General features: G+C 48.5%; 1 protein-coding gene across 2 annotated transcripts in view; it reads left to right on the top strand.

Moving 5' to 3' along the window:
• TMPRSS2 (transmembrane serine protease 2) overlaps window positions 1-12,435 on the top strand; it is a 95,666-nt gene that overhangs the window by 65,340 nt on the left and 17,891 nt on the right. For both annotated transcript variants that reach the window (XM_075334955.1, XM_075334956.1), the window contains exons 6-13: window positions 1,001-1,130; window positions 3,142-3,252; window positions 3,516-3,559; window positions 3,688-3,859; window positions 4,587-4,753; window positions 5,718-5,816; window positions 6,433-6,575; window positions 7,038-7,190. In XM_075334955.1, coding sequence (XP_075191070.1) covers window positions 1,001-1,130; window positions 3,142-3,252; window positions 3,516-3,559; window positions 3,688-3,859; window positions 4,587-4,753; window positions 5,718-5,816; window positions 6,433-6,575; window positions 7,038-7,190 — 1,019 coding nt within the window. The remainder of the gene's footprint in view (window positions 1-1,000; window positions 1,131-3,141; window positions 3,253-3,515; window positions 3,560-3,687; window positions 3,860-4,586; window positions 4,754-5,717; window positions 5,817-6,432; window positions 6,576-7,037; window positions 7,191-12,435) is intronic.

The following is a 12,435-nucleotide window of genomic DNA, read 5'->3' on the forward strand; positions in this document are numbered from 1 at the left end:
GATGGTATTATTTAGGGATTGTATGGAGGTATTATTTAGGCATTGTATGGAGGTATTATTTAGGCATTGTATGGAGGTATTATTTAGGCATTGAATGGAGGTATTATTTAGGCATTGTATTGAGGTATTATTTAGGCGTTGTATGGAGGTATTATTTAGGCATTGTTTGGTTTTATTATTTAGGCATTGTATGGTGGTATTATTTAGGGATTGTATGGAGGTATTATTTAGGGATTGTATGGAGGTATTATTTAGGCATTGTATGGAGGTATTATTTAGGTATTGTATGGAGGTATTATTTAGGCATTGAATGGAGGTATTATTTAGGCATTGTATGGAGGTATTATTTAGGCATTGTATTGAGGTATTATTTAGGCATTGTATGGAGGTATTATTTAGGCATTGTTTGGTTTTATTATTTAGGCATTGTATGGTGGTATTATTTAGGCATTGTATGAAGTTATTATTTAGACATTGTATGGAGGTATTATTTAGGCAATGTATGGAGGTATTATTTAGGCATTATATGGAGGTATTATTTAGGCATTGTATGATAGTATTATTTAGGCATTGTATGGTGGTATTATTTCGGCATTGTATGGAGGTATTATTTAGGCATTGTATGGAGGTATTAGTTAGGCATTGTATGGAGGTATTAGTTAGGCATTGTATGGAGGTATTAGTTAGGCATTGTATGGAGGTATTATTTAGGCATTGTATGGTGGTATTATTTAGGCATTGTATGGTGGTATTATTTAGGCATTGTATGGAGGCATTATTTAGGCATTGTATGGAGGTATTATTTGGGCACTGGCTTCATTGTATGGACGTATTTTGTAGAGGTTTATGGCACTTTTTACATTCAGTAACCGGCAGCGGAGGTCTTGATAATACTAAGCTTTATGAACAGAAGACTAGATCACCTTAAACTGTAAAATAAGCTGCGAATGTATCTCTAATCAATCTTATACATCAGTAATGTGTTTTCCTGTTCTTCCAGTGCGGCTGTACGGCCAAAGCTTTGTATTACAAGCCTATTCTCCGGCACAGTCTTCATGGCTGAGCGTTTGCTTCGATGACTGGAATTCAGTGTATGGCCCCATGGTCTGCCAGTCTATGGGCTACAAGAGGTGAGCGGAGGACTGACCCGTGTCGTCCGGTAGTCACTGCCATGTCCGGGGATCGAGCTCCAAAGTCTTTCCTATTGCAAATGACCTGGGAATTCATCAAGTATAGAGAGTCCATCCTATTTGGTAGTATAAGTCAAGATTGGGGCAAGTCCTTTTTGTGCCCCAAAGGGAAATCTGCTCAATACAACACGAGCACCCCATAGAATGCCAGCTATCATTGTGCCAATTGCAGCGAGAAAGCAACAACACCGCCACAACAGAACCAGCTCTGATGCTTCCATCATTGACGCCGCCTCGTATCATTGCCTGCTCCCTCACCGGTGTTTTCATCTTTGTTGTTACCCTATGCCTATGCTCCCGTCATTGGCTGCACCCTCCCAGATGCTCCAAATATTGGCTGCAGCCTCCCAGGTGCTCCATTTATTGGCTGCACCCTCCCAGGTGCTCCAGTCATTGGCTGCACCCTCCCTGGTGCTCCATTTATTGGCTGCACCCTCCCAGGTGCTCCATTTATTGGCTGCACCCTCCCTTGTGCTCCTGTCATTGGCTGCACCCTCCCAGATGCTCCATTTATTGGCTTCACCCTCCCAGGTACTCCATTTATTGGCTGCACCCTCCCAGGTGCTCTATTTATTGGCTGCACCCTCCCAGATGCTCTATTTATTGGCTGCACCCTCCCAGGTGCTCTATTTATTGGCTGCACCCTCCCAGGTACTCCATTTATTGGCTGCACCCTCCCAGGTGCTCTATTTATTGGCTGCACCCTCCCAGATGCTCTATTTATTGGCTGCACCCTCCCAGATGCTCTATTTATTGGCTGCACCCTCCCTGGTGCTCCATTTTTTGGCTGCACCCTCCCAGATGCTCTATTTATTGGCTGCACCCTCCCAGATGCTCTATTTATTGGCTGCACCCTTCCTGGTGCTCCATTTATTGGCTGCACCCTCCCAGATGCTCCATTTATTGGCTGCACCCTCCCTGGTGCTCCATTTATTGATTGCATGCTCCCTGGTGCTCCACTGATTGGCTGCACCCTATCTGGTGCTCCACTTATTGGCTGCACCCTCCCAGGTGCTCCATTTTTTGGCTGCACCCTCCCAGATGCTCCATTTATTGGCTGCACTTTCCCAGGTGCTCCATTTATTGGCTGCACCCTCCCAGGTGCTCCATTTATTGGCTGCATGCTCCCAGGTGCTCCATTTATTGGCTGCACCCTCCCTGGTGCCCCATTTATTGATTGCACGCTCCCCAGTACTCCATTTATTGGCAGCATTCTCCATGATGTTCCTATCATTGGTGACACTCTCCTCGGTGCTTCAGTCATTCACAGCGCCCTCCTCGGTGATCCCTCCAATGGCAGAGCCCTGCTCGGTGCTCACGTCATTGGCACTGCCCTCACCAAAGCTCCAGACATACCCCATGAGGGACTCTCATCATTGACTGTGCCGTCCCCAGTAGTGCCTTCATTGGGGGGACTCCCCCTGGTGCCCCCTTCATTGGCGGCACCCTCCCCGATACTCCGGTCATTAGTGGGTCCCCTCCCCCGTGCTCCTGCTATTGACGCTCTCCTACTTGGTGCTCCTGTCCTTTATTGGTCCCTCCTTTGTGCTCCTGTATTAGATGCTGTGTTCCCCGATGCTCCTGTCATTGACTGTGCCCTCCTAGGTGCTCCCGCTACTGATGCCGCCCTCACAGTGGTGCTGGTCTCAGGACCCCACCAATTACACCAGGTACAGCAGCCTTACAGCCACGCCAGGCCCATCACCCCTACAGCAGTGTCACGTACAGTACCCCTTTACAGTTCCAGGCAAAGTACCCCTAAAACATCTTAATACTGACACCGCAACAGTGAGAAATTCCCCTTTATCAGAGACCTCAATCATAAATACTGTCCTAGGACTACACTGCCCCAGTAAGTACCAGCCAGTGTAAGTCACTACCGAGCACATTGCCCCATGAGAGCCGTGCTGCAATATACTGCCCTGTACTTTAACCTTTTTCTCCCTTCCAGGTCCAGTTATTATAATTATTTTTTGGAACCTGTTACATCGGATTTAAATCCTTTTGCCAGTGTAAATACCAGCGTGTCGTTCAACAAGTTATATACAAGTATTAGGACAAGGTATGATCCATCCATCCATCTTGATACAAAATGAAAAAAGAAAAAAAAATGCTCTTCCGTTTTGTGTATACAGCTCCAGTGCAGACTTATGTGCTTCCAAGGTTGCATATAACAAACCTGCGTTCCGTATGGTCATTCCTTACGGTCTCACAGCTTAATAATCTGTGTGGGAAACTGTATTGATCTGCATAGGAGCTGTGTACATAAAACGGTAGAGGATTATTAATTTCTTTATGTTTTTATATTGTCTTTATGTTTTGCAGGGATTACTGCCCGTCTGGCAAGGTGATCTCACTGAGGTGCATAGGTAAGCCAAACCACTACAATGCCCAGGATCTCATCCCGTGGACACTTCCCATCTCCTTTTTCCATTTCTGATTATCTTGGGTTCTGTATGTTATGTATTCATTGTTTTGGGGTTGTTTTCACCTATAGATTGCGGTCAATCAACCAAGCAGGCGTCGTCCACCAGGATAGTTGGCGGAACTGCAGCTAAAAGTGGAGATTGGCCATGGCAAGTGAGTCTGCAGATCGGACAGTCTCACGTCTGCGGAGGGTCCATCATCACTCCTGATTGGATTGTCACAGCAGCGCATTGTGTGGAAGGGTAAGTCATTACAGCAAACCTGTCACTTGCCAAAAAATGTTTAATTTTTGTACCTGGTGTAAAAGCCGCCGTTCTCCTGAATCCGGCGCTGTTTTTCTTTTTTTCCTACGCCTCTCCGTTCTTGAGCTACAGCTCTTTTTTTCCCCATATCTAAGTGGGTGTGGTCTTAATGATCACGCCCAGTTGGATAATAATACTTAATTTGCATGCAAGGAAGAGTGGTCTATATCTCAGGAATGGAGGGGCGCAGGAAAAAAAGAAAAACATCGCCGGATTCAGGAGAACGGCGGCTTTTACTCCAGGTACAAAATTTACACTTATATGGCAAGTGACAGATCCTCCTTTAAATAACATATATGTATATATGCATCATAATTAAGGATATATTGTATGGACAAGGTCTGCCCAATAGATTTAGTGAAAAGAAAATGGGTGAAACAGGGGAAATATTATGTAAAGCAGGATGAAGAGTAAGAAAATGGCTGAGGGAAAGTTGAGGAAGTGAGGCTTAAAGAGGGAGAGGCCTAGGATCTATAGACTGCCATTGCCCAGAGACCAGTGGGGGAGAGCTCCTGCTGCAGACAGTTACCTTACAGAAAGTCAGAGACAGAAGGATCAATAAAAAAATGGCTAATTTCCTAGGACCGAAATAAGGCAGAAATGGTTCAAATTGGACAAGGGAATTGGTCTTGCGTTCCTCTCTAACCTGCCGTTATTTTGGTTTTAGGCGTTACTCTTACGCTCCGGTATGGACGGTTTATGCTGGATCCATCCAAAAATCTGGTGGTCTACCGTATTATGTGGAGAGGGTCATTTCTCATCCCAATTACGACACTGAAACAAAGAATAATGACATCGCCCTGATGAAGCTAAAGACCAGTTTATCATTTACTAGTAAGTGGCCTAGACGGTGGGGGGGGGGGGGGCATTTACTTTTTTCACCAAGAACTTTGCCGCTGCCTTCCAACCTATTCAGCAATAGTAAAGCCGTAATGTAATAACACTAACAGCCGGCTCAGCAGTGCATCAGTCCAGAGCCAGCTGTCAGTGCTGGAGGTGGTTACAGCTGCTACTCGCTATACACTAACAGCCGGCTCAGCAGCGCATCAACCCAGAGCCGGCTGTCAGTCAGTGCTGGGGGCGGTTACAGACACCGCTCGCTATATACTAACATCAATCCAGAGCCGGCTGTCAGTCAGTGCTGGAGATGGTTACAGCTGCTGCTCACTATGCACTGAAAGCTGGAGCCAGCTCAGCAGTGCATCAGTCCAGAGCCAGCCATCAGTTAGTGCTGGGTGGTTATAGCTGCCTCTCGCTATATACTAACAGCAAGCTCAGCAGTGCATCAATCCAGAGACGGCTGTCAGTCAGTGCTGGGGGTGGTTACAGCTTCTACTCTCCATTTAGTGACCGCCGGCTCAAAAGTGCATCAAACCAGAGCTGGCTGTCAGTCAGTGCTGGGGGCAGTTACAGCTGATACTCACTATGCACTGATTGCCGCCTCAGCAGTGCATCAGTCCAGAGCCGGCTGTCAGTTAATGCTGGGGGCGGTTACAGCTGATACTCACTATGTACTGACCGCCGGCTCAGCAGTGCATCAGTCCAGAGCTAACTGTCTGCCAGTGTCTGGGGTGGTTACAACCACCACTCACTATGTAATAAGTGCCTCTATGACAAAGCCAGAGGCTGCCCGGAGGAATAAAGTTCCTTTCCTCCTGGTAGCTGAGCTCCTAGTGTGGTGGCCACACGGCATCAGAGCGCTATTAACCTTCAGATTAACCCCATATGTGCAGATCAATAGCGTTTTGTTGACATGAAAAGTTCCTTTTAAATATATAAAACCTTCTTTTCCTTGCAGATAATAACATAAAGCCTGTCTGTTTACCCAATGATGAAATGCCATGGACGAGTGCACAGTCCTGCTGGATCTCCGGGTGGGGGCACACGTATCAAGGGGGTAAGGAAATAAATGCGCTAAATATGATCACAGTAATGGCGGAAAATTAATGCAAAGTTCACACAATCACAAGTTAGGTTCCAGTTTTACTTTTTTTTTTAATTTTTGCAATTTTTGCTTTAGTTTTTCAAAAACGTATTAAGTAATGTACAGGGACTGCACCAGCAGAATAGTGAGTGCAGCTCTGGAGTATAATACAGGAGGTAACTCAGGATCAGTAATATAATGTATGTACACAGGGACTGCACCAGCAGAATAGTGAGTGCAGCTCTGGAGTATAATACAGGAGGTAACTCAGGATCAGTAATGTAATGCAGTGTAGTGAGTGCAGCTCTGGAGGAACATACATGGTGTGATATAGAGTTCAAAACTAAAAATGGCTAAAATGGGTTGTGGCAAGTTGCAGAATTAATTACATTTATTAGAGATGGCCCAATATTTGTGTATAAAAAGTCTAAATATCGGATGAATAAATCTGAATATATTTCTTTTTCCTCTGGATTTGCACTATTTGTTTTATTCCTTGTGCATTTTGCGTCCTTTTCACCATCTCCTCCGGCACTCGTGATACCTCCGGGTGTGATCTGTGGCTTCACCTCCGTGTCTTGCTCCTCAGGGTCCACGTCCAACGTCCTGATGGCGGCTAATATTCCGCTAATCAGCTCCGCCGTCTGCAATACTCCCTCCGTTTACAATGGAGTCATCACCTCCACCATGATCTGCGCCGGTTACCTCTCTGGGGGCGTCGATACCTGTCAGGTAAGAAGGACCAGAAAATTAAGAAGAATCCTTAGTGTATAAACCTTTGCAATTCATTATTGTTGTTGGTGGAATATTAAAAATCTCCTGCCGTTTTATGTCTCCAGCAGCAATGCAAAGCTATGTGTAAATTCAAACAATTAGCTCCCTCTAGTGGTGGCTTTCTGCAACCACAATTGTCATTTATCACATCCTTGTATACATCCATAAGCAATTAGCTCCCCCTAGTGATGGCTTTCTGCAACCACAATTGTCATTTATCAGAGCCCTCTATAACCCTGTATACATCGATAATGAATTATCTCCCCCTAGTGGTGGCTTTTTGTAGCCACAATTGTCATTTATCAGAGCCCTCTATAACCCTGTATACATCGATAAAGAATTAGCTCCCCCTAGTGGTGGCTTTCTGCAGCCATAGTTGTTATTTATCAGAGCCCGAAATCATTTCTTCTACCTCTGCAGGGTGACAGCGGTGGCCCTCTGGTCACGAAGACAAACAGTTTATGGTGGCTTGTCGGGGACACGAGCTGGGGGTCCGGTTGTGCCCAGCGTAATAAGCCCGGAGTGTACGGCAACGTTACGGTCTTCTTGGAGTGGATCTACAATCAGATGCAGGTGCAGTAGTTTTCGGCGTCCGGGCACTGTCCTTGTATGAAATGCTGTTGGATTGTAAAGCTTTATGTAGACATGGCGGCTTTCCTCCAGAAACAGCGCCACACCTGTCCATGTCTAGTGTTACAGCTGCAATACCAGAGATGACCTGTATACGTTGTGGCGCTATTTTAGAAGAAAGCCGCCATGTTTTCTAATCATTGTGTAGTCCGTTCCACAATCATTTACAAGACCTGTGCTTTGCTATCAGAAAAAAAAAAACTTATTAACAGGCAGAGGACGGAGGGGGGTCTGCACCGGCGCTGCTCACAGCTGAGGGTCTGTTACCCTGTAGAAGTCTATTCAGTGTTTTGTAAACCAAACAGGCGTCAGCGAAATTATCCTGTCCCCTGAGGTGGAGAAACCGTCTGATATATTGTAACAATACAGCTCTGGAGATGGCAAAATGGCGATTGTAACTCTGGAGTAGAATACAGAAAGAAGGGAATTTTGTTACTTACCGTAAATTCCTTTTCTTCTAGCTCCAATTGGGAGACCCAGACGATTGGGTGTATAGCTACTGCCTCCGGAGGCCACACAAAGTATTACACTAAAAAGTGTAAGGCCCCTCCCCTTCTGCATATACACCCCCCGTGGATCACGGGCTGCTTCAGTTTTAGTGCAAAAGCAAGAAGGAGGAAAGCCAATAACTGGTTAAACAATTCAATCCGAAGGAACATCGGAGAACTGAAACCATTCAACATGAACAACATGTGTACCCGAACAACCAAAAAATCCCGAAGGAACAGGGGCGGGTGCTGGGTCTCCCAATTGGAGCTAGAAGAAAAGGAATTTACGGTAAGTAACAAAATTCCCTTCTTCTTCGGCGCTCCATTGGGAGACCCAGACGATTGGGACGTCCAAAAGCAGTCCCTGGGTGGGTAAATTAATACCTCAAGTTTGGACTGTAAAAACAGCCCTTCCCTACATGGAGGCAACCGCCGCCTGCAGGACTCTTCTACTTAGGCTGGCATCCGCCTAAGCGTAGGCATGCACCTGATAACGCTTGGTGAAGGTGTGCAGACTCGCCCAGGTAGCCGCCTGGCACACCTGCTGAGCCGTAGCCTGGTGCCGTAATGTCCAGGACGCACCCACGGCTCTGGTAGAATGGGCCTTCGGCCCTGATGGAACCGGAAGCCCAGCAGAACGGTAGGCTTCAAGAATTGGTTCCTTGATCCATCGAGCCAGGGTGGATTTGGAAGCCTGCGACCCTTTGCGCTGACCAGCGACAAGTACAAAGGGTGCATCCGAGCGGCGCAGGGGCGCCGTGCGGGAAATGTAGATTCTGAGTGCTTTCATCAGATCCAACAAATACAAATCCAATTCATATCGATGAACTGGATGAGGACAAAAGGAAGGTAAGGAGATATCCTGACTGAGATGAAAAGGGGGATACCACCTTAGGGAGAAACCCCGGAATCAGGCGCAGCGCTACCTTGTCTTGGTGAAACACCAAGAAGGGAGCTTTGGATGACCGCGCTGCGAGTTCGGACACTCTCTGAAGAGACGTGACCGCTACCAAAAAGGCCACTTTCTGTGAAAGTCGAGAAAGTGAAACATCCCTCAGAGGCTCAAAGGGCGGCTCCTGGAGAGCAATTAGTACCCTGTTCAGATCCCATGGGTCTAACGGCCTCTTGTACGGAGGGACAATGTGACAAACCCCCTGCAGGAACGTGCGTACCTGAGGAAGTCGCCCTATGCGCTTCTGAAAGAATACAGACAGCGCTGGGACTCGTCCGTTAAGGGAGCCGAGCGACAAACCTTTTCCCAAACCAGATTGCAGGAAGGAAGGAAAAGTAGGCAATGCAAATGTCCAGGGAGACACTCCCTGAGCAGAGCACTAAGATAAGAATATCTTCCACGTCTTGTGGTGGATCTCGGCAGACGTCGGCTTCCTAGCCCGTCTCATGGTGACAATGACGTCTTGAGATAATCCTGAAGACGCTAGGATCCAGGACTCAATGGCCACCAGTCAGGTTCAGGGCTGTAGAATTCAGATGGAAAAAACGGCCCTTGGGACAGTAAGTCTGGCCGGTCTGGTAGTGCCCACGGTTGGCCGACCGTGAGATGCCACAGATGCAGGTACCACGACCTCCTCGGCCAGTCTGGGGCGACGAGGATGGCGCGGCGGCAATCGGAGCTGATCTTGCGTAGCCCTCTGGGCAACAGTGTCAGAGGGGGAAACACATAGGGTAGCTGGAACTGCGACCAATCCTGAACTAAGGCGCCTGCCGCCAGAGCTCTTTGATCGTGAGACCGCGCCATGAAAATCGGGCCCTTGTTGTTGTGCCGAGACGCCATTAGGTCGACGTCCGGCCTCCCCCAGCGGCTACAGATTTCTTGAGACCCGTCCGGGGCAGAGACCATTCCCCTGCGTCCATGCCCTGGCGACTGAGGAAGTCTGCTTCCCAGTTTTCTACGCCCGGGATGTGAACTGCGGATATGGTGTATGCTCTGTCTTCCACCCACATCAGAAGCCGCCGGACTTCCTGGGAGGCTTGCCGACTGCGTGTTCCGCCTTGGTGGTTGATGTATGCCACCGCTGCGAAGTTGTCCGGCTGAATTCGGATCTGTTTGCCTTCCAGCCTCTGCTGGAAGGCTTGCAGGGCAAGATACCCTGCCCAGATTTCCAGAACATTGATCTGAGGGGTGGACTCCTCTGAAGAGAGTCCTTGCCCGTCTGAGAAAGGGGTACGTTCCTGTCTAGGGACGTTGACTTCTCATCCCATTGGTGAAGAATGTCCTATAGAAGTGGACGCAGATGAAACTGCGCGAAAAGGACTGCCTCTGCATGAGGCGTCTTAAGGGGTGTGACTGGCCTTGAAGGAGAGACTGCACCCCCGTCTGTAGTGAACGCTGTATGTCCAGCGGGAGCTGCACTATCGCTGAGAGAGTGTGAAGCTCCATGCCAAGATATGTCAGCGATTGGGTAGGTGTCAGATTTAACTTTGAAAAGTTTATGATCCACCCGAAACTCTGGAGAGTCTCCAGCGCCACGTTCAGGCTGTGTTGGCATGCCTCTTGAGAGGGTGCCTTGACAAGTAGATCGTCCAAGTAAGGGATCACAGAGTGACCCTGAGAGTGCAGGACTACTCCCACTGCTGCCATGAACTTGTGAAAAGCCGTGGGGCTGTCGCCAGACCGAAGGGCAGGGCTACGAACTGAAGATGCTCGTCTTCAATAACGAATCGTAGCCAACACCGGTGCTCTGGAGCAATCGGCACGTGGAGATAAGCATCCTGATGTCTATTGACGCTAGGAAATCTCCTTGAGATATGGAGGCAATGACGGAGCGGAGGGATTCCATCCGGAACCGCCTGGTTTTCACGTGCTTGTTGAGCAGGTTTAGGTCCAAAACGGAACGGAAGAGCCGTCGTTTCTTGGTACCACAACCAGATTGGAGTAAAAACCGTATCTTGGTCCTGAGGAGGAACAGGGATTACCACTCCTTCTGCCTGCAGAAGAGCATCGGCTCGGTCGGGAGGTGAGGAAGTTCTGAAAATCTAGTCGGAGGACGAGAACAGAACTCTATCCTGTACACGTGAGACAAAAAGTCTCTCACCCACCGGTCTTTGACCTGTGGCAGCTAAATGTCGCCAAAGCGGGAGAGTCTGCCACCGACCGCGGATGCGGAGAGAGAGAGCTGAACGTCATGAGGAAACCGCCTTGGTAGCGGTTCCTCCGGCTGCCTTCCTTGGGCGTGATTGAGCCTGCCAGGAATCTGCGCCTCTCTGAGCTTTTTGAGTCCTTTTGGACGAGGACAATTGGGACCTGCCCGAGCCTGGGAAGGACCGAAACCTCGACTGTCCCTTCCTCTGTTGGGTGTTGTTTGATCTGGGCTGGTGTAAGGAAGAGTCCTTACCCTTGGACTGTTTAATGATTTCATCCAATCGCTCACCAAACAGTCTGTCACCAGATAACGGCAAACTGGTTAAGCACTTTTTTGGAAGCAGAATCTGCTTTCCATTCCCTCAACCACAAGGCTCTGCGTAAAACCACGGAGTTGGCGGACGCCACTGACGTACGGCTCGTAGAGTGCAGGACAGCATTAATAGCGTAAGTCGCAATGCAGACATTGCGAGGTTAAGGACGCCATCTGCGGCACAGATGTACATGTGACAGTGTCCACGTGCGCAAGACCAGCTGAAAAAGCTTGGAATGCCCATACGGCTGCGAATGCCGGAGCAACCGACACGCCGATAGCTTCATAGACAGAATTCAACCAGAGGACCATCTGTCTGTCAATGGCATCTTTAAGTGAAGTCCCATCTTCCACTGCAACTATGGATCTAGCCGCAAGCCTGGAGATTGGGGGATCCACCTTTGGACACTGGGTCCAGCGCTTTACCACGTCAGGGAGAAAAAAGGATAACGTGTATCCTTAATACGATTGGAGAACGCTTATCTGGATAAGTGTGGTGTTTCCGGATTGCTTCTCTGAAGTCAGAGTGGCCAGAAAAGTACTCAATATACGCTTGAGATACTGAAAAGCGATTTCTCCTGCTGTGAAGCTGACTCCTCCGCCGGAGGAGCTGAGGGAGAAATATCCAACATTCCCTTGATGGACGCTAGAAGATCATTCACTATGGCGTCACCATCCGGAGTATCCGGATTGAGAGCGGTCTCAGGATCAGAGTCCTGATCAGCTACGTCTGCCTCATCATACAGAGAGTCCCGCTGGGACCCTAACCAGTGATGAAGCCGAGTGCCGCTCCCAGCGAGCTCGCTTAGACTGTCTGGGACTGTCGTCCGTGTCAGAGCCTGCGCCCTGGGATGCCTGGGACCCCCCCGGAGCACTGATTTGTTCCAAATGAGGGCGTATCAACATTGCCCATGGTCCGTCTGGACTGCAAAGTTTCTAAGATGTTAGTCACAGTCACAGACCTATCAGCCGAAACTGCAACTCCGTCCCTGTCCCTGGACAGGGTTCACAGGTGGTTCCTTTAGCCACCTCTAGCAGAGACCCCGGCTGACCAAGTGCTACAGGGGAGCATTGCACACAATGGGGACAGTGGAACCTGCCGTGTGGAACAGTATCACGTGCAGTACAAGCAGCATAGAAAGCCTGTGCCTTGGCACCCCATCTTTTTTGCTGCTGTTGTCTAGCCATCTAGAAGCATATAGCCAAGAATAGCGACCGTACAGTGCAATGTATAGCATACAAGCAGAAAGTACAAATGAACACTTCAGCACATGCAGTACAAGCAGC

The sequence above is a fragment of the Anomaloglossus baeobatrachus genome, chromosome 2, assembly GCF_048569485.1.
Source record: "Anomaloglossus baeobatrachus isolate aAnoBae1 chromosome 2, aAnoBae1.hap1, whole genome shotgun sequence".
Classification (NCBI taxonomy): domain Eukaryota; kingdom Metazoa; phylum Chordata; class Amphibia; order Anura; family Aromobatidae; genus Anomaloglossus; species Anomaloglossus baeobatrachus.